The 22,340-nt window shown below is 39.7% G+C and overlaps 1 protein-coding gene across 1 annotated transcript in view; it reads right to left on the minus strand.

Moving 5' to 3' along the window:
* SULF1 (sulfatase 1) overlaps positions 1 to 22,340 on the minus strand; it is a 111,772-nt gene that overhangs the window by 49,771 nt on the left and 39,661 nt on the right. The window contains exons 5-9 of the mRNA XM_042781848.1: positions 12,478 to 12,628; positions 9,805 to 9,980; positions 8,258 to 8,386; positions 7,950 to 8,006; positions 7,009 to 7,138 (exon numbers count right to left, since the gene is read on the minus strand). Coding sequence (XP_042637782.1) covers positions 7,009 to 7,138; positions 7,950 to 8,006; positions 8,258 to 8,386; positions 9,805 to 9,980; positions 12,478 to 12,628 — 643 coding nt within the window. The remainder of the gene's footprint in view (positions 1 to 7,008; positions 7,139 to 7,949; positions 8,007 to 8,257; positions 8,387 to 9,804; positions 9,981 to 12,477; positions 12,629 to 22,340) is intronic.

Consider the following 22,340-nt stretch of genomic DNA (forward strand, 5'->3'; position numbering starts at 1 on the left):
CGGTCCACAACTGGGCCCACGTGCAGGGGAATGGACAGTCTGAGGGTCTCAGTCCTTCCAGCTGCTCTGTCTGTGATCAGAAGAACCAGGGGGAAATGTCTGTGAGCCACACTGTAACTTGCATCAGGGGTCAGTGTGTATCTGCACATAGGCTGTCAATTTCTGGCATACTAACAATTCTAGTTTGATCTTACTGGTACTTTTTATTCATGTTCTATAGCTGGTTACAAACATTTGGAAGGATATTTGGTCAGAAGGATAAGTTTTGGATGAGAATATAGATTCTGGAGCTAACCCAGTTCTCACTCAATAAGCTAACTTCCTTTATATAATATCAATTTGCTTGATGACTGGGATCCTTGCAAAACTTTAACAAATTTTTGATTTTATATTGACACAATAGTAGAAAGCAGACTATATGGTAAGATTCTGGAATTCAAACACTGAACAAAAGGACATGACATTTGCTCTATAAAAATAAAACAAGCTGCTTTTTCCTCTTAAATGCCAGAGGATATATAAAATGTACTTCAAAATTAGATATCCATGGAATTTCTCTTTCATGTAACTCTTATTTAAGGTGTCAGTATGTATAGTTAAACGAAAAGAAAAATAATGTTCACTCTACGTCAGTGGTTTTCAATTCTGGCTGCACATTGGGAGTATACAGGAACCTGAAAAAATACTAATGTGTGAATTTCACCACTAGGGATTCTAATTTATTTTGTCTGGGATTGGACTCCATAGTGGCATAGTGGGTAAGGCATTTGGCTGCTAACTGGATGGTCAGCAGTTCAAACCCACCAGCTGCCCTATGGAAGATGGGGCAATCTACGGCCTTGGAAATCCAATGGGGGTCACTAAGAGTCAGAATCAACTCAATGGCAGTGAGTTTGGTTTTGAGATTTTTTTTGGGGGGGTTGGACCCAAGTGGCAGTATCTCTAAAGCTGTCTATGTGATTCCAGTGTGCAAGGGGTGTCTTACACACTGGGAACAAAAAAACCCCAAACTTAACTTCTGTGGAGTTGGATCCGACTCATAGCAACCTCTCCTTGGGTTTTCAATGTGGTATCTCTACCAAAGTAGATTGCCCAATCTTCCTTCCTAGGAGTGGCTGGTGACTTTGAACCTCCAGTCTTCTGGTTAGCAGTCAAATGCCTTAGGCACTGTGCCACCAGAGTGGGTCCTAATTCCATGGCTTCAGTCAGGCCAATGTTATTTGTAATGTCAAAGAGAAAAATCTGTTCTCTTATGTTTCTGCAGTGGCACCATGGTGTGAGGAGGAAGAATTGAATGCAAAGTAAAGAAATACAAGTTCTAGTGCTGGCTTTGCAGCTTAAGTTTTCTGGACCTTATTGGTAAAATATCATTGAGCCAGAATATTTTTAAGTCCCTTTCCAACTTTGATATTCTGTGATTCCAGACCTGTGTTTCTCAATATTGTTAAAAACAATATGGATGCCTTGGCCTTAGTTAGTCTGGAGTGACGCTGCTGATCAGTATCTTTCAAAGTCTACCTGACTGATTCTAATGGACAGAATTGAGCATCACAGATCTATGCTCAAGAAGCTCTGGTGGTACAGCGGTTAAGGTATTTGGCTGCTAACCAAAAGGTCAGTGGTTTGAACCCACCAGCCACTTTGCAGAAGAATGATGAGGCTGTCTGCTAACATAAAGATTTACAGTCTTGGAAACTCAACAGAGGGTTGCTATGAGTCAGAATCAACTTCATGGGAGTAAGTTTGCTTTTGGTTTTGGATCTATGCACTTGGTTGACCAAAAGTTTTTTAAAATAGAATTTAGGATTTATGTGTGTCCATGCACACATGCGTGTGTCTGTACGTAAATGTTCCTGTCTGTACGTAAATGCCTGGCTGAGACAGAAAGATAGAATTTCACACTCAGCCTTCTTTTGACTCAGGACTGCAGAAGTAATGCAAACACATATGTCTATGTTGTCTTAATTAGTCCCTGCTGGTTGTTCTGTTCACATAGTTGGGTAGTGATGCCAAGTGTCTGGGATTCTAGCCCATTTTAATTCCTTGTTGGCATTACAGGAATGAAAACAATAGGTAAGATGGCATGGAACAATACTAATACTCAACATTTGCACATTGCTGTACAATTTACCTAGTACTTTACACATATAACATCATTTCACAAGACTGAAATGAATTCTCCCATTTTAGAGATAAAAAAAAAAAAAAAAAACAAAACTTGAAACTCAGGAAAAATTGTCTTGTCCAAGAACACACAATTATTAAGTGGTGGATACTCATGTTCTAACCCAAACCTTCTGACCTCATTTTTTTATTTTTTCATGCATCCAAATTGATTCTACCAAACAATCCTTAGGTGGCCAGGCACAAGAAGGGAGTGGGGGATACACTATTTGTTCGGGGATCAGGAATGAAGAAAATGGAACTAAGAGGGCTGATTTTTCCCCTCTATGTGACATAAAGAATCAAACCAAAGAGAGGACTCTATTGTCTTTTGAAGTTAGCTAAGTTGGTAAGATGCAGCGAAATAGGATACAGGCTAGCTGTGAAACCAATGCCAAAAGAACAGTTTCCAAGCAAGTCAGTTCTAGCCTTAACTGTCACCATGATCCTGGGTAATATAAGCTCATTATTCTGGACTTTTTATTCTTTTTAAAAAGTCAGTGATATCATAATGAAGAAGGGAACCTTCAAAGTATCCAAATACAAAGATCAAAGGGCCAAAATATAAATAGTCTACAAAATAGAACAGAACTATCAGATCAGTCACAGATATTTTACAATGGCCTTGGAGAGCCTCAAACTGTTCTTGAATTTATTAGCTTCTTAAGCTATGGATAGAGCTCTAGAAAGCACAGCTGTAGAAGTCTCTGGGTGTGTGAACGGTTAAGCACTAGGCTACTGTTTTGGTTCTCTAGTACTGCTATAACAGAAATACCACAAGTGAATGCCTTTAACAAACAGGGATTTATTCTTTTACAGTTTAGGAGGCTAGAAGTCTGAATTCAGAGTGCTGGCTCTAGGGACTGGGTGAAGGCCCCTCGACCTCGTGCTTTAGCTCTGCCTCTTGTTCCAAGCCCACTGGTGTTAGAGTTGTCTCCTAGCTCATGCAACTGCTGGCTGCTGAGGCTAATGGATCCAAGGTTGGTGGGAAAAATGGGACAATCTCAAAATCAGCAGGCAACACAGCAAGCTAACAGGTTAAAGTTCAGGAACAATCCCAAGGCTGGCAGACAACATAGGAGGCCACTAATTCAAGGCCAGGGACTGGAGATGAAGACTCAGAAAATGCAGAATCCAAATGTGCCAAAAAGCTAGAAACCATTCCCAAATGGTTTCCCATTCTTCTTATATACTGGAAGCTGGCCACACTCTTTCAATTACTTAGCTGCTCACAGCAAATTCCACCATGGAGGTGATTAAATCTCATCATGGGGAATAACTACAACCAGCAGTCAAGCCACTCAAAACTATGGCCCAGCCAAGCTGACATACAACATTAACCACCATAGGTACTAACTAAAAGTCTGGTAGTTTGAACCAACACAGATGCACCACAAAAGAAAGGAATGATGATATGCATCCATAAGAAGCATGATAACTGAATGGAACTCAGTTCTACTCTGCAACACATGAGTTGGAATCAAGTCCCTGGCAACTGGGTTCCTTTTTTTTTTTTTTTTAAAGCATAGGTATAAGTTAGAATTGTTATCTCTCATACTTATCCAAGTATCAGGATCACCTGGAGGACTTGTTAGAACAGAGTGCTGAGACCTACCCCAGAGGCTGATTCAGTAGGTCTGGGGTGGCTGCAGAGTCTGGCAAGCTCCCAGGTGATGCTGATATTGCTGGTCTAGCTGTCACACTCTGAAAATAACATTTCACTCATGTCATGTGTTCACCTAAGCTTGAGACAAGGTCCCTAGGTAGCACAAAATGTTTGTATTTGACTTCTAACCTAAAGGTTGGCAGTTGGAACCCACCCAGTGGTAGTGGAAGAAAAAGTCTGGTGATCTGTTTCCATACAGGTTACAGGCAAGAAAGCCTTGTGGAAACAGTTCTACTCTGTAGCATGGGAGTTAAAATCAACTTAGTGGCAACTAACAACAAGTGTGAGGAAATGTGAGATTCTCTGGGTCTTCATCTCTCTAGGACACTATTGATTCCCTAGAGCTCATTTCTCCTCAATTTAAGGAAATCCTTTAGCAAGAAGCTATCATCAGGACTATCATTTCAACCTCTGTTCCATGAATTTAGACACTTCTGAAAGAGATTATTGCCAAAATTCTTACATATCCATATGACAGAATCTAAATTCAGTTTGATTTGCAAAGAAATAAAGCAACAGAGGAAATTCCAGGGAGCAACATATTAAAGCATTTCATGGGGGCAAAACAAGTTTAAACAAATTTGAAAAAGCAAAATAGAGTTTTTAACGTAGTTATTGTTCAGCACATAAGCAAAAGGCTTGCACCAAAGTGCCATAATCTGGTTTACATTACATTTGCCCTTTAGGACATACATTAAAATTTCAGCCTAAGCCATATGGGGAGGTTTTGCAAAATTGTATACTGAAAGGTAGGCAATGTACCTTATTCCCAAATGGTTATAATGCTCACCACTTAGAGGGCTAAAATAGTAACAAGATCACCAATTTGCATGAGATATGTTTAACATTGAGCATTTCCAACTCCTGAATAAAAAGTAAATTAGCCTATTGTGGCTGGCTCATAAAAATCATTTCAAAGCTACAAAACAATTCTGAAGTTAAATTCATAATAATACTTAGAGCTTCCATAAACAGGATTTGAAGACTTTAAATTAGAATATAATGAATAGGTGTAAGCTTCTCCACTAAACACTTGAAAATTAAGACTTTTTAGAATACTATAAGGCCTAGTTTTATCCTTTCTTTCAACAATCCTCCCTCCCCACTCCCTTCTGTTTCAAAAATATCTCTGTATACAAAAGGCATGAGGAAATACAGAGAATATAAAGTCATGTTTATTACTAATGCCTATTCAATAAGCTAGATTCAATAAGCTATACACATAACAGATGTATAATGAATGAGCTCATGTTCACCAGGCTGCCCATTGCATGTGCTTGATATCTTGAACTGCTGGCTGTGTAGATGTCTAGAGGCCAGACAAGTTTAAAAAGACTCACAAAAGAGCTAAACTTCTCTTGATCTAGTTAATGTCACTTATCTTGGAAGGTAGTGGGGTAGGGTAGTTGAGAGGCAAAATTCTCACCTTCTATGGAGGAGACCTGGGTCCAATTTCTGGCCAATGAACCTTTTATGCAACCACTACCTGCCTTCTGGTGGAGGCTTGCATGTTGCTATGATGCTGAATAGATTTCAGCAGAGTTTCCAGACTGAGACTAGGAAGAAAGGCCTGCCTATTTTCGCCCAAAAACCAACCAATGAAAACCCTATGGATCACAATGGTCCCACCTGCAAATGATCCTGGTGATGAACAGGACCAGGCAGCATTTTGCTCCCCTGTGCATGGAAGTGCCAGGAGTTGGGGGTCTGACTCAATGGCAACTAACAACAACCACAATGTTGGGAAGTGGCAAGTTTCCTGAGTTTTTGAATCAAACTCTTGTTTGATCCTAGCTCTGCCACTTACCAGTTTCTCATCTGCAAAATGAGAATGATAATGCCTACCTCACTCAACAGGTAGGATGATTAAAATGAGATAACCACAATAACAACAAAAACCCACTGCCACCATCGAGTTGATTGCAACTCACAGCAACCCTATAGGAGTAGGAAGAACTGTCATGAAGGCTTTCCATGGCTGTAAATCTTTATGGAAGCAGATTGCCCCATCTTTCTTCCACGGAGTAGCTGGTGAGTTTGAACCACCAACCCACTGGTTAGCAGCCAAATTTGTTAACCAGTATGCCTCCAAAGCTCCTTATTAAATTGAGATAATACATATAAAAATCCATGTACAGTGCCTTATAAGGAGCTCTGGTGATGCTGTGGTAAAGGCATTGGGCTGCTAAACAAAAGGTCAGCTGTTCAAACTCACCAGCCTCTCTGCCAAAGACAAGCCAGTCTGTTTGCATAAAGATTTATAGCCTTGGACACACAACAGGGGCCACGAGGAGTCAGAATTGACTTGATGGCAGTGGGTTTGGTTTGCTTTGGTATAGTGCCTTATATAACACAAATGCTCAATAAATATTATTAGTTCTTGTCACTTCCCCCAATTTTGTTTTAATTTGCAATTATTTAGGCAGAAATTTAGTTCTTTTTTCATCATGACATAGCCTTTCCTTTTAGTGTGTTAAAAAATGGTTTGTGTTCATATATACTTACTTAGAAATAGGACTGTGTTAATTCATCATTTCTTTAGTTCTTATTGATAATAGTTTGTGTATGGGTAGCCCTGTCTGTATGGTAATATTCCTATTAACGAAGAGCATTCATTCTAATCAATTACTTGATGTTAGAAACATTTTGACCAGAGGTAGAAACCATGAACAAGCAGAATATAGTTTTCCGTTTCATTCCCCAACCTTGGTCATAGGTTCTGTTCACCATACTGTGTTAGATGACATCTAACTTTGACCTAAGGTAAGATAACTTAGTCATCTCCCTTGTGGTGGTCTAAACAAAAACTCAGCATCTACCAATGGTCTTGACCAAGTTGTTTTCCAACTACTTCTTGATTGTTAGGTAACATGACCCCCAGGAATGATATCATTTCTTCAGATGGAACCAGTCTCTGATCTTTCTAACAGAACTTCTTCTGAGAACATCATCTCTTTTCACTGGAGGAAGCCTAAGCAATCAGCAGGAGGCCCTCCTTGGACCAGTTAGACAACCCCTGCAAAACAGTCAGCTGTGAGATGCTACATTGAGTTTGCCCTTATGGCAAATGTGAGAAGCTTGCTTTCATTCAAATGTACATTGATTTACATGTTGAAAGTCTTTAAAATTAGAAGTGGAGAAGCATGTGCATTGTGGTGAAGAAGAACTGCATCACTCACCTGTCCAGGTTGCTCACAGGCAGTCTGGTACCTTGCCTGTTGGCAGAGTTCCTTGACTCTCTCATATTTGGGCAAGTGGTTTGATTGTTGGATATTCTTACTGGATTCTTCTTTTTTACGTAGGAATTTGCTTTGACAGAAAAAGAAAAACTTCTTACTTGAGAAGTGACCCAAATTACCTTCCCCGCCTATTCTCTTTTTCTCCCCTGCCACATGACTCCAAATGTGGTAGCCTTCAAACGGCAAGAAATAGTTGTTAATACTCTGTTCAAAGGAGTTCAAACTTTGATGAGTCCATTGTGAAAATTATAAGCTGGCTCCTATCAAGATGAGAGGTTAGGATAGGAAGAATCATTTCTCCCACAAAGCATTAATTTCAAACTTTTTAGTTTGAAAATGTTTAGTTTTACAGGCTCATGAGCAATGTCCTTTTTTTAAAAAAATTATATAAATGCTTTCTCTCTATAAATTTAAGTACAAAAAGAACAAGTCAAGAAGCATTATGAATCAAAAAGGGGAACCCAGAAGTGGCTAAGAAATAATTACAACCATATATAACTTAAAACCATAAAAGTAAATAAGGAAAAGAAGTAGAAACGAGGGTGGCAGGCAAGCCTTGGAGGCTTCTGAGCGAGGGACTTGAGAAGGATGCTTGAGAAAATCAATCCACTGGTTCTATTAGGAAACAAAGCTGAGAAATGCAACAGCAAATCCACATCATAGATGTTTTGGCCCCATATTTGGAGAATTTATTCTTTACAATTCTGATGCAACAATAATTACTCTGTAGGCCAGCAGAGAATGAATAGCACATCATTGAATCTTGCGACTAGATTTACAAAATCTTAGTAAACCAAAATAAGAGAGGGAAAAAAACACCCAGCAGAGAGAACTGCCCACTAGAACTGGTTCTCAGAAGCACCCAAGGAACCAATAATTACCCTCTTTCCACTAGGAATGTGTCACGCCAAATTTTGGCCTTCTTGTTTGTTCGAAACCTGAAAGCAAAATAACAATATTTATTGTAGGCATCTGGATGGTTTTCCAAATGGATCTGTGCTAACAGTTTATTTAAAGAAACACCTCTCACTTCCCGTGGATCAGTACTGCGTCTTCATCAATGTGCTATTCATAAACAGCCTAGACATTTCCGGCTGGGGTGATCCTTATGGGCAAAGTATATTTGCCTTCACTTTTCTCAACTGTTGGCTGGCTCCAAGTGCCTGGCTGAGGAAGGATATTGACGCACCTGTTACCTGGCTTTTCCAGGTCCAGGAGTTTGAGGACAGACTTGCCGTCCACGTCAGGAGGTGTGTCAAGCCCAGCAATATCCAGGATAGTAGGGGCCAGGTCGATGTTCAGAACAACCTGTGGGACTCTGCAAATGGACAAATGGTTACGCTCCAGACCCAACACCAGTGGAGGGTGGCATTTAGGATTTATTTTTCTACAGCACTGACTCATCTGCCTTCAGCTCTTCTTATTCTCTCACCTGGTCTCTCCAGGGATGGGTGGATGCACTTGCCAGGATCAGTGTGCAGCAACTGCACACAAAAAGACTGATGGACTCTATGAGAACACAGTCTGTAGCCTCACACCCTGGCTGTACTGCCAGACCAGACGTGGTCTAATAAACATTTTTTGTCAGATGTACACTTTCTTCTAAAACCCTGCAGTCCATAACTTATCTGTTGAACTATGGCTTAAAAAAAATCAATATTCTAAAAAAAGGATAGAAGGTTTTTATAATTGAATCTAACCCAAGTTACCTAATCCTTCAAACATAAAGCCTTCTAACTATAGATCTGACAATTTCCAGGGTGTTTCTAATGATCTTAGAAGTTATGATAACATTCTTAGAAGAAACCCTTCTTACTGTATCACCCTTTTCCCTGGATGCAGTGTAGCTGAGCAGCAGAAGAGGTCTATGGAGGAGATTGAGAATATCTGAACTTTGGAGCCCAAACCTCCCACTTCTAGGGTGGGAGACTCTGAATGAGGCACTTAAACTCTCTAGCAACCTTCTTCGTTGTTAAATCAGGAGAGTCCAGGTTAGATGCTCTTTAAGGGTCATTTCAGCTTCTGTAGTCTATTTCCACTTTTACCCTTTTCATAATCCTTTCATGTATATGATCTCATTTTATTCAACAGATTCTGATGTGATTGGCAGGACATACATAACCTATCTTATAATGGGAAAACAGAGACACAAAGGGATTCAGTGACTTGCCTAAGGTCAAAAGCTGGGTGACAGAAATACAACTTCAGTCCTTTAGGCCTCTTTTCTTTTAAAAGAAAATCATGCTCACTGGAGTGTATAAGCAAAAATCATTGAATTGGAAGTTGTTCTGTTATATATATATTATCACAATAAAACAGAAAATCATAATATCTTAATTTTCTTTAGTAATAACTGAGAAAACAAAAGGCTAAGAGAATGGTATTGGTTATTTTTTAAAAAAACAACAAGATGGCTCTGGTTCAAAGAACTTAAGATTGTGTTTCTAAAAATCACATTCTATATCTCTGTACACAGGCCAAACAGACATGCATTCTGATCAATTTGAGAAAATTCATCATTGATAAAGTTAGCTTTCCTTTTTTTTAAATCGTACACTTCAGTTAATTTAACATATGACAAGAGGGGAAAGACTTTCATCTTCTAAATTACCAACCTACATACACTCTTTTTTATTTTAGATGAAAAGGAAACTAGACACTGGGATTAGTAATCAAATTATTTTAGTTATATGTGAACTCCAACAGCTGAAATGTTGCAAGTGGAGAAATACGTACATTGATCCTGGTTCCACACTTGGACCACGGATAAAGAAAGGCACACGGATATCAAAGTCATATGGCATGGATTTCCCCTTGACCAGTCCAAACTGTCCAATATGATAACCGTGGTCAGCAGTGTAAATAATGTACGTGTTCTCCAGCTCCCCTGTTTCCACAAGCATGTTATACAGCTGAAACACAGCACAGGGGCAAGTCAGAATCAACAGTGATGACATTCAATAGTGATGCCATGTTTTCCTGCAAATCCTTTCCCTGTTATTTTTAAAAGGCAAGGAAGAGTTGATTTTTTAATAAGGTTGACAAACACAAAAATTATTCACATTTTCTAGATGCTTATAATCTTGGAGAGGAAAATGTCCAATAATACAATTGAGACATAACTTTTTGAATCTGGAACATTCTACTTACAGGTTTTGTTCATCTTTCTGGGTCAAAACTAAACTAAAAAACACACAAAAAAAACCCCTACCATTAAGCTTTATAGGTTTCAATTTGAAATTCAAGATTAAAGTAAATTTTAATATCACTCTTGTATTTTGTGGGCGCAGGCATAGCAAGGATTGTCAGGCTGGCACAGACTGGGCAGTGCTTCATTCTATTGTACATAGGGTCGTAATGAGTCGGAGCCAACTTGATGGTACCTAACAACAACAACAATAACAACAACTTGCATTTCATTACCAGGGGCTGAAAACAGACTGCCTCTGAGTCTGATTGAGTTAGATCCAGCTTTCAGGCATGTTTTCTTTGGTTTATGCTATATATTAAAATTTAGAAAATTTCACATCAAAATTCTGTATTTCTGGCTTTTCTTAAAAAAATCAGAAAAGCAGCCTATATGACTATGAGACCAGAAGAACTAGATGGTGCCCCGCTACCACTGTCATCCACTTGGAAGGGGATCTATGTAGGAGATCTTTGATAGAGAGGGAGAACAATGTGGGACAAAACTCAAAATCATTTGGAGAAAAAAAAGGGGGGGCCAGGTTTGCTGGTCCGATAGAGCCTGGTGGAACCACTGAGACTATGGCCCCTAGCTGCCCTTCAGGTCTGGAATTGAACCCACACCCAAGGTTTCCAGCCAAACAAAAGACAGGCATATGAATTGAACATTTACCTCAGGTAGATACATTCCTTAGAGAGAACAATCTTGGGAAAAAGAAGGGCTGCTTATGCACAAGGAAACAGCTCAGGGGGCAGGAGCCCATGGAGGGATGGACACTGGGAAGAGGTAACTCTAGGGAGGAAGTGGGAGGGGAGTTGTTGTATTGTGGTAAACTGTGGTCAATGTCATGAGACAAAGTGTATGTGAACTGCTGTATGGAAAGTGAATTTGCTCTGTAAATCTTCACCCAAATCACAATTAAAAAAAAAAAAAAAAAAATCAGAAAACCTGGCAATACTGCATCCACATTTCTACATGGACAAAACTAACATGAGCTGGGTAGTTTCTGCCCGTCTATTTAATTTCAAATAAAAAAAAACTTCAACAGTTGCCATCAAGTCAATTCCAACTCTATGTATGTCAGAATAGAACTGTAGTAAGTTGCCAGGTCTTTCTTCCAAGGCATCTCTAGCTTAAACCACCAACCTTTTAGATAGTAGCCGAGTGCACTAACTTTTGCACCACACTGGGAAAGGCACTTAATTTCAAGTTCATCATAATCACCACCATCCCTTACTGCCTTATACTATAGCACTGGTGATACAGTAGATAAAGCATTCAGTTGATAAGCAAAAGGTCAGTGGTTCAAACCCACTAGCCACTCCATGGGAGAAAGATTTCTCTGCTCTCTTGGAAATTTACAGCCTTGGAAACTCTGTGGGGCAGTTCTGTTCTGTAGAACTAGGTTCTACATAAGTTGCTAAGAGTCAGAATCAACTTGATGGCTGTGGTTTTTTTTTTGGTTTGGCCCTGCTTTATTCATTTACATGACTTCCTCAATTCCAGAAGGTATTTAAGGGTGTGGCCCATGATTTACAATGTTGTTGTTTTTTGCTGTTTTCCATTTGCTCCATAAAAACCAAGCCTGGAGAGGTAGACAGAAAAAATAGGGAAAAGATTTGGAAGATTTAGGGTGGATAGTTAAGTTAATAGGAGCTCTGGTAGTACAGTGCTAAGGCACTTGACTGCTCACCAGAAGGCTGGCGGTTCAAACCCACCAGCCACTCCTCGGAAGGAAGGTTGGGCAATCCTACTTCCGTAGTGATACTGCCTTGGAAACCCAAGGAGGGGTTGCTATGAGTCGGGGCCGACTCGACGGCAAACCACCACCACCACCAGTTAAGTTAATGAACACCACACACACACACACACACACACACACTCTCTCTCTCTCTTCTCTTTCTCTCTCCCTTAAGATGATGTTGGAAAATTAAAAAGAAGTAAACAGGTCTGGCAAGAATTAAAAAAAAAAAACAACTCACTGCTGTCGAGTCGATGTCAACTCATAGCAACCCCTCCTTGGGTTTTCGAGGCAGTATCTCTACCGAAGTAGATTGCTCAATCTTCCTTCTGAGGAGTGTCTGGTGGGTTTGAACCGCCAACCTTCTGGTTAGCAGTCAAATGCCTTAGGCATTATGCCACTAGAGCTCCCCTGGCAAGAATAGATCTATATAAAGAAAGCTGGACTAACACTCATCACGGAGGTGAGTGCATGTGCTTACCCTTTCCAGAGAATCATCCACTGACATCAGCGTCTGGAGCCTCTTGCGCTGTAGAATGTTTGTAAATTCCATGTGGATGGGCAGCATAGGCCCCGTATACTGCATAATCCAGTGTTTATCCATATTTGGTGCATAGTTATAACTAGGAGTTCTGAAAATATCCAGAAAGGAATCTTACTACATATTTTTTACTTAGTCATTTAGGGAAATATCTCAAGTTAAAGGTTGTGAAATAATCACTTACAAAAGATAATTAAGAAACTACTAACTATTTTTCTTTCTCAAATACCTCTTCTTTTTATTTACAAGAAGATCTGAAGTCTTCATCACACCAAATAGCATACATTTTCTGAAGGTATATGAAAAATTCAAACTTTTAAACCAAGACTGGATGCTGATGAGCAATCTTTCTTAAAAATGTAATTAGTGCAAATTCATTTGGGTTCATTGAATAAAATGTGTAATAAATACATCAGATGATTACGATTATGTTACAAATCTACAGATAAAGCTCAGTAATAGAGACAGGCATGTTCTCATAGTAATGTTAACTCATAAAATTTTACTGCTAATTATGCTATTAAATACAGTCACAAATATGGGGAATGATGATGAATCATAATTTCAACATTTTTCTCTTGAATTTATTATGGTTTTTTAAAATTCTTTAGTTATATATCTAATATCTCTGATTTTTTCCACTCTATTCCTATTCTAGTATACAGATTCCATTGACCTAATTGGATTTGTTGCAATTACAAACTACTTCTGTAATATACATGTTTACCAATAAATCTATTCATTTTATAGACAGCTCATTATTGTCACAGAGCACAATATCTGTTAATAATATAGACATGGATCCAATTGTTTTATGATAGGTCAATTTGGGTCTATATTTAATCTATCCCAGAAATTAAAGTGTGGCATCCCACAGATTCCATTGAGGACTCTCACAAAATACCTCCTCTTTGAACTCTCAGCCAATTCCTGACCTCAGATTACTAGATGCTGCCACTTCATGCTCCCAACATACATATCTAGGCTAGAACAATTCTCACACTGAAAATTACTTGTTTATATCTGTCCTTCCCCAGACAATCATCTACTTGAATCTTCTTAGATGCTAAAACAAAAACAAGAACCAAAGGCAGTGCTACCGAGTTGATTCCGAACTCTGATGTACAATGGTTAAGGCATTTGACTGCTGACCAAAATGTCATCAGTTCGAACTCACCAGCCACCCTGTGGGACAATGATGAGGCAATGTGCTTCCATAAACATTTGTAGCCTTAGAAACCCTATGGAGTAGTTCTACTTTGTCACTATGAGTCCTTAGATATTAAGTATTAAAAAATTTGTTTAATTAGCTATTCTGAGAAGTCGGTTTATTGTCCCCATTTTACAGAAGAGAAAACTGAAGCTTAAAACCAAACTAAACCAATCATTTGCCATTGAGTTCTTTCTGACTCATGGCAACCCCAGGTGTTACAGAACTGCTCTATAGGGTTTTCTTGGCTGTAATCTTTTCAGTAAGCAGATCACCTGCTCTTTCTTCCACAGTACTGCTGGGTGGATTTGAACCACTAGCCTTTAGGTTAGTAGTTGAGAATAAATCATTTGTGCCAGCCAGGGACCAAACTGAGACTTAGCAAAGTTAAATAACTTCCCCATGATTCACAGTTGGTAGAACCAGGACTTGACTCCAAAGCCCATCTGCTTTAACAAAATGTGAAAAAATAAAATAAAGTGAGGGGTGCATCCTATGTCTGAGAAGGCTTTTAATACAAACAACAACTTTGCAACAGAGAGTCTCAGAGAACAATCAATTATGTTAAATGAGAAATGTGATTCCCAAGTTCTGTTCTGGGGAGAAACTTACTGGTGAAAGACTATGGATAATGGTAACTAAATGTGACCTGGTGCCATCACTTAAATTATAAAACTAGAGAAACAGTCATTCACCATTCAGGAGCCTTGACTTAGCCTTGATAGTATGAATATTCCACTGATTCAGCTGGGCTGTGATGTTTGCACAGGTAAACATGGAATTTCTGAGATACATGGTGGTGTGGTAGGACATTTTGATGCCCCATATAAACCCCACCAATGATTATACTTCTTCTTCTGCCAGTGGATTTGCAGAATTTCTTTTCTGATGGTAGAAAATACTAATTGGATATCACTGGAACCATCAGAAAGTGTTGTTTGGGTATCATTGACCTTTTTGGAAGCACCGAGTTGTCTTGATCAGTACAGAAGCTGGTTAACTAGCAGCAGTATATAGAATAGCACAAATAGCAATATGCCATTTATCACAGAAGACAAAGTTTCTATAAGCATATAACTTATGCCCAGAAGTACAAAGTATAAGTCAACTCCCTTTTAATGAGGCAGATAGTAGGTGTAGAATTGGACTCTGGTTTAATTTCCTCATCTTTAAATGGTGATAATAGAACCTCTTTTAAATGGCTGTTGTGAGCAACATATAAATACACACACATATATTAATTATAAAGTGTCTAGAACAGAAGCATATGAGTTTCTCATATGAGCGCATAAATGAATGCATTCCACATAAGTACCTGAACTAAAAAAAAAAAAAAAAAACTGTAGTATTAAAAAACAAACTCTTTAGGTATCATCTGCAGGTTTTTTGCTTTTTTTTTAACAGAGAAATTTTCAATATAAACTTTCTTTTGCTTCCCAAAGTGAGTGATTCATGACCAAGTGGTCCTGCTTTTTTGGTCTGTAAGAGTTCCTTACATTGAAAAATGAACCTGGGCAGTATAAGACCCTCTGGATCTCAAAGCTTGTGAAGTAGGATAGGACTTAAGCCCATGTTTCTTATTCTCCATGCAGCATGTCATGTTACAAACAGGATTAGATTAAGAGGTTGAGGAGGAGCAGACAGAGGGCTTCTAAGTCCCATCAGAAAGGGTTTTATACTCAGTGGGGTAGTTCGAGGCCAGAGATCTATAGCAAATTGCTTATGCAAGGTCCCTTAACCATTTACTGATATGGGCCCTGGAAAAGAACCCAACTATAAAAGATTAGCTATACAGAGTTTCTTTGTAATACCTAAACATCTTCCCCTTGTTGCCTTTGATGTTGGGCTGGCTTAATTTTAAAATAAATCTAGTTGACTTTTTGCAAACCACAAAGCCTCAACACAAACAAAAATTACAATAGGGAACCAAGATGCAAGCTTACAAAGGGCAAATTACATCTCCCCCCAGTTACCTTGATGTGCTTGGCGTCTCTCCACCTCACTCCAAGGCATAGGGAAGGTTGCAGAAAATTACAAGCCTCAAATTGGACTCACGGATTTACAGAATGACATATGTTAAATCTGGCTTATATTAAAAGAGGGAGTTCAGGGTCTATTGTCAAAGCTGCTTGCCTCCCCCCCCTCCTTTTTTTTCCTTTATTTCTCAATATGCAAGATGACCTCCTGCTCTGGGGATGAAATCCCAGGTGGGGTCTCAGCGGGGGGCATGGAAGGGGAGCATGCATTTGCCTTTTAAAGGAAGACAGACTGCCACTGCTTCCCACAGAACAGCAGCTGTTCCAGGGACCTGCAGGTGGAAGGTCGGGGGTCAATGGAACTGACAGTGCTGTTGAAAAGTGATCTTTTGCCAGAGACCTGTGGTTGCCTCCTGCTGGGGGCTGCCAAATTCCTGGAAGATGCAGCCTTCTGTCCTCCAGTGATAATTAAAGCTTGCTTCTCTAACTGACCAACTGACTGAAAATTATACAAACAGGGCCTGAGGTTGTCAGCTAGAACACAAGCCACTGCAAAACACAGGTAGGGTTTTAGGAAAAGAGGAAAATCACACACTCAATTAATTATGCCAGAAAGTTTTGGAATTAGAGTCACATTCTCAACCCAGCTCCGTCACTTACTAGCATGTGATCTTGGGCCAAAATCTTCACTAAGCCTCAGTTTCTTTATCTATATAATGGGAACAGTAACTTCGAAGAGTTCTTGTGAGGGTTTAAGAGATTTTAGTGACTCTAGAGAGCAAATATAGGCCCATATCATACCCAGGCTTACATGTAGCAGCAAAAGATCTCATCATTTGATAGCTCATTTGATTGTTGTGGCAACTTTGAGGGTTGGCAGGGCATAGTATCACAAAGCGCAGAGAGGCAGCTCAGAAAGAACGTGCTGGGGCAGCGCTCAGACAGATTCCTTCTGCCACATCACACAGTCACAGAGTCCCTCCCTGCAGTCCCAGTCATTCAAAGAGGAACTGATTCATATACTTCTTTCTTGCATTTGTTGTTGTTGTTATGTACTGTCGAGTCGGACCCAACTCATAGTGACCCCTCCTTGGGTTTCTGAGGCAGTATCACTATGGAAGTAGATTGCCCCATCTTCCTTCCAAGGAGTGGCTGGTGGGTTTGAACCGCCAGCCTTCTGGTTAGCAGTCAAGTGCCTTAGGCACTATGCTACCAGTCCTAAAATCCTTAGCCTTCATCCTGGTTTAAACTATTAACTGGTCCTGCTTTTCATTCAAATGCCTCCCACTCATTGCTGAGTTCCTACTTTTTTGCAAATACAGAGTGAAGTCTGACCCTACAAGGCACCTATTGGATGCATCAGTGAAAAAGTGAGTAACACTATTTGCTTTAAAATTGAGAGAAGCAAGGACCAGATTGTCACTTTTAAGTTTCTTTTATTTTCTTCTTTTAAAAAAACCTGTCTGGTGATACTTGTCTGTTCAGGTAAGAGTTTTACTTAGAACTGAATGCCCCAGACTTTAAAGTCTCAAAACCAAACCAAACCAAACCACCAAAGCAAAAACCAACTGGATCACAGAAACTTCAGACTACTGCATTTGTAAGTTCAACCTTCACCATTAATTTTAAGTTTCTTTGTGGTTTGATTTTCTTCCCAGTATTGTTTATTGACATGACAGGAATCAGAACTCTGAAAATCAATAATGTCACCTTTCTTTTTGACAGGTAGGTCTTTAGGAGAATAATTCTTTCTAGTAAAGAAATAGTTTCAAGAAATGCATGTGTTGTATATTAAATCCACACTCAGGGGACTGTAAAGAACTTAGCAGTTCATTTTTACCATTGATGGCCTTTGCTGTCACCGCAGCAAAAATAAATAGATTTCTAGTGTTTTATATTTGAGCATGTGTTTTACCCATTTGTTATTTAGTATTAAGCAACTATAAAAAATCCAACTACCTAACTCTTAAAGGGTACTGGTAGCAGGATCGTCATTCTCTGAGAAATGAAATAGGTCTCAATTCCCAGAAGCAGCCAGTTATACAGATTTAAGACACACACTCAGAGCATGAAATTGGAAATTCTATACTTAATCTCCCAAGTCACACCATCTCAGCTTTCACTAAAATTGAACTTATTTAATTGACTTTGGGCAGATATTCCCCACCTGAGTTCAAATATCTTTAGGTAACAAACCCATACGGAATAAGATCAAATGATATTGATTATAGGTATATAAAAAAATTAAAGTCTTCTAATTTAGCTAGGAACCTTAGGGGGTAGTGAGTTTATGGTAATGCAGAAGGAACAACTCAGAAAACGAGGGTGAGAATGGTTGCACAACTCAAAGAATATAATCAATGTCACTGAATTGTACATATAGAAGTGGTTTAACTGATGCCTGTTTTGCTGTGTGTATTCTCAACAACAAAAAGTCTTCCAATGATGCACACATCAATCAGGATTGTATACATACATATCTAAGAATTGTCTCTAATATTAATCATGGCTGTGATGTGAATTGAGCAAGCCTTGTGGTATGAGAGGGCATCACTGGGTGGTGCAAAAGCTAAATGCACTTAGCTGCTGACCAAAAGGTTAGAAGTTTGAGTCCACCCAAGAGATACCTTGGGAGAAAGGTCTGGTGATCTCCTTCTGAAAACTAAGCCACTAAAAACCCTGTGGAGCACAGTTCTCTTCCGACACCCATGGGGCCACCACATGTTAGCAGCAAATGATAGTATAATGGGAAGGTCATGTGGGACACAGAGAATTGAGTTTTGGTCCCAGCTTTCTCCTTAACTACTTATATGACCTGGACAAAGTCACTTGGGCCTTCATTGTTTAATCTAAAAAATTATGAAATTAGATTAGATGATCTCCTAGTATCCTTTTAATTCATCAAGTCTATTGTTTCAGTTTGTTGACACTAATTCAAAAAATGCTTTAATGTCTGCTAGTTGACGAGGTTAACATGTTTATTCATTTGCTAAACAAAAATGTTCTGTGTGACTACTATTGTCAGGAATCATGCTCACTAGGTACTGGGAGGTAAGGGATGAAAGACATCGTCCCTGCCCTAAATTAGAGCTAACCTGCAGAACTCCAGGACACCATTCACTTGGTATTTTGTGTGAATGCTGCCCCCTGGAGTTGTGCAATTTGACTTCATGATCTGGATAAACAACCAATGTGATGGAACGTGTAGTAAATGACAGCAAGAAGATCAAAGTGGGACTTCAGAAAATAGAGCAATTAGCTCTGTGTAAATCAGAAATTTTTATGGAGAAAAAGCATGTCCTTTCTTATATTTGTGGAAGAAGTAAGAATGCGTAAATTCTTTTTAAGGTAGGAGACTTCTTTCCAATTTAAGGTTATAAAAGTGTCTCAAAAACTTTATCCAGTGGCTGACACAGCAGTTCTTTTGATGTAAAATGTTTACCCAAAAGCATCACTTTCAGAGTGACTCTTGCAAATTAGAGGGCATGGATTGTTTCATCAAGATTTTTAAATTTCACTAGAGCCTATGTGTGTGTGCACACAAACGTGCACAATCACATACATCTGCAAGTACAGAAAACAGAATCATTGAACTAGCACCAACAAATATACTTTTTAAAGCAGATAGAGGCATACTTTGTAGGAAGGTGATAAGGAAGTCTCCTAGCTTTCCAGAGACTCACTGGTGAAGTAAATGGACTCTCCTTACCTATTACTGCTTCTGTCTACAAGCGTATATTTTTATATCGCTCAGGCCAGGAGAGATAAGATGTTATATTACAGTGAGTAAAGATATGTACATCACTATGGAGACACTAAGCAACCCTGGTGTAAAATGGTTAAATGCTTGACTTTTAAACAAAAGGTTGGCAGTTTGAACCCACCTAGTTGTTTCATGGAAGAAAGGCCTGGCGATTTGCTCCTGTAAAGGTTGCAGCCTTGAAAACCCTATGGGGCAGTTCTACTCTCTTACATGGAGTTATTATGAATCAAAAATGGACTTGACATCACCTAACAATAATAACAACGTGGGGATACTGGGGAGAAAATTTACTGAAAAGTACAGTGGAGTCTTGGCCATACTGAAAGACTTCATGATAAGGATTATTATATGTACTTTTAGGACAGAAGCTTTCTTTAATTCCTAAGGGGCCCTGTGTGGCTGAGCTACTATCTGATTAAATAGTGGTTGATAATCTGTGCTCATTCTTAGTTGGTAGGCATAACCCCTAGCCTTGGCTTGTAAAGCCAACAAGCCAATCTTGGACTGGTTTCCTTTCCTTCCTTTGTTGGGAACGGTAAATCCAGTGGAAAAATAATATCTGATCCCATGAGAGGGTCAGATAGCTATAACCCAAGACCAGATGAAAGGGATCTAAGTAATGCTTGACCACTGAAGAAGGAGACCTTACTTCCATCTCCACAGTGAGATGGAAGTCTGTGGCTTCTTGTTCTATTTTCCTAGGGCCTGCCAAATATTTCTGCAAACTACTTAACTTCTTCCATCCCTTTGCTTGAATGTGTTGCTAATGTTTTTGCTAAGGAAACCAGCCATTCAGTCACTCCTTAACTCACAATTGCCAGCTTGTCTCCAATTTGTCTCACTCCTTTTGTCTGTGGCCTGAACTCTGAACCTGTGCAGTCACTCACTGGGAGGAGAGACACACACTGACTCTCTTAGCCCTTTCCTCCACTGGCATCCGGGGAACCTTTACAACAAAGATGCCTGTTATTAAGGGCTGTGGAAGGAGCTCTGGTGGCATAGTGCCTAAAGCATTTGACTACTAACCAGAAGGTTGGAGGTGCAAACCCACCAGCCACTCCACGAAACAAAGACTGGACAATCTACTTCTGTAAAGATTTACTGCCTTAGAAACCCAGAGAGGGTCTCTATGAGTCAGAATCGACTTGATGGCAGTGAGTTTGGTTTTGGTTTGTTTTAAGGCCTGTGGAAGACGTCTGGTGGCACAGTGGTTATAATATTAGGCTGCTAACCAAAGCATAGTGGCTAAAGCACTTGACTGCTAACCAGAAGGCTGGCTGTTCAAACCCACCAGCCACTCCTCAGAAGGAAGTTTGGGCAGTCCTACTTCCGTAGTGATACTGCCTCGGAAACCCAAGGAGGGGTTGCTATGAGTCGGGGCCGACTCGACGGCACATAACAATAACAACAACAAACCAAAAGTTGGTGGTTTGAACCCGTCAGCTGATCTGCAGGAGAAAGATGAAGCAGTGTGCTACCATAAAGACTTATAGCCTTGGAAACCCTATGGGGCAGTTTGACCCTGTCTTACTGGGTCAGTGTGAATCAGAATAGACTCAACAGAAGTCAGGTTTATTTTATTTATTTATTTATTTTTAAAAGTTAAGGCCTGTGGGGAGACCTGCATATTCTAGATGCACAAAGCCCACGGCTCAGTACAAAACAGAAGCTGAATCACTCCACCAACCGCAGGCACTTTCATTTTCTCTGGCTAAGGGTATTCTCCAAACTAGCACTTGCTCAGAGCACACATTTTGCACCTGGAAAAGATAACACAGCCCACACTGGTGCTTATTTTGTCTATTTTTTGTAGAATGGCCAGGTGCAAGAGGCTCATCATACCGTGGTCTTAGCTTGTCAGGAGACTTGTCATGTAACAACAGACAAGTGTCAGCTTGTCATTTCTCTAGCTGTTTGCCGCTGAACATTGAGGTGAAACATATGAAAGTACTGTTTCTTTTTTGGAAGGGTCAAGAAAGATCAAATATTGGCAACTTCACATGGTTCAGCTTAATAGAAAAGGAATAAAAAAACCGCCTTCTAGGTTCAGATCCTATATGGGGATTTTAACTATCCTGCCTATTTTAATTTTCATTCATGACTTCACACCAATCAAGGTACTAGTGTTATCCCCATTTTACAGATGAGGCAATGGAGGTTCCAACAGGGTAAGTCAATTGCCTGAAGAGCTAGTGAAGACAGTGAAGATAGGAACCTGGGTTTGTGTGACTCTAAGGCCTAGGTACTTTTCACTCTGCCATACAGATATGGCTTTACAGAACTACTTTCTTTGTACCCTACTCTCCAGTTCCTAGGTTGCATTTTAGATTGTCTCTCCTAAATGGTGATACTTGCCCATGCCATATTCTCTTTCTGAAATCATTCAACCCAATCGCTGCAAAAATTCTATTCATCCTTTTAGGCCCACTTTGAATGCTTCCTGGTCCATGAAGTTTTCCCAGCTCCTCCAAAAGATGTGATTGCTTCTTTCTCCAGACCTCACAGACCTAGGAATGCCTGCTTTAGTACTTCCCACTTCCAGTACTACTAGTTACAGGGCTATTGGATATTTGCCCATTATTTCTCTAAAGCAGGGAATGGGGAAAATTTATTCTGTAAAGGATCCAAACTTGAAAACCAAATCCACAGCCATTGAGTTGATTCTGATTCACAGTGACCCAACAGGACAAAGTAGAATTGCCCCGTAAAATTTCTGAGGCTTTACAGAAGCAATCTGCCTCATCTTTCTCCCTTGGAGCAGCTGTGGGGTTTGAACCACCAACCTTTTGGTTAGCAGCTCAGCACCTTAACCACTGTGCCACCAAGGCTCCTTGTAAGAATCAGGTAATAAATA

The sequence above is a fragment of the Orycteropus afer genome, unplaced genomic scaffold, assembly GCF_000298275.1.
Source record: "Orycteropus afer afer isolate SDZICR_OR568_19922 unplaced genomic scaffold, OryAfe1.0 scaffold00181, whole genome shotgun sequence".
Lineage (NCBI taxonomy): Eukaryota > Metazoa > Chordata > Mammalia > Tubulidentata > Orycteropodidae > Orycteropus > Orycteropus afer.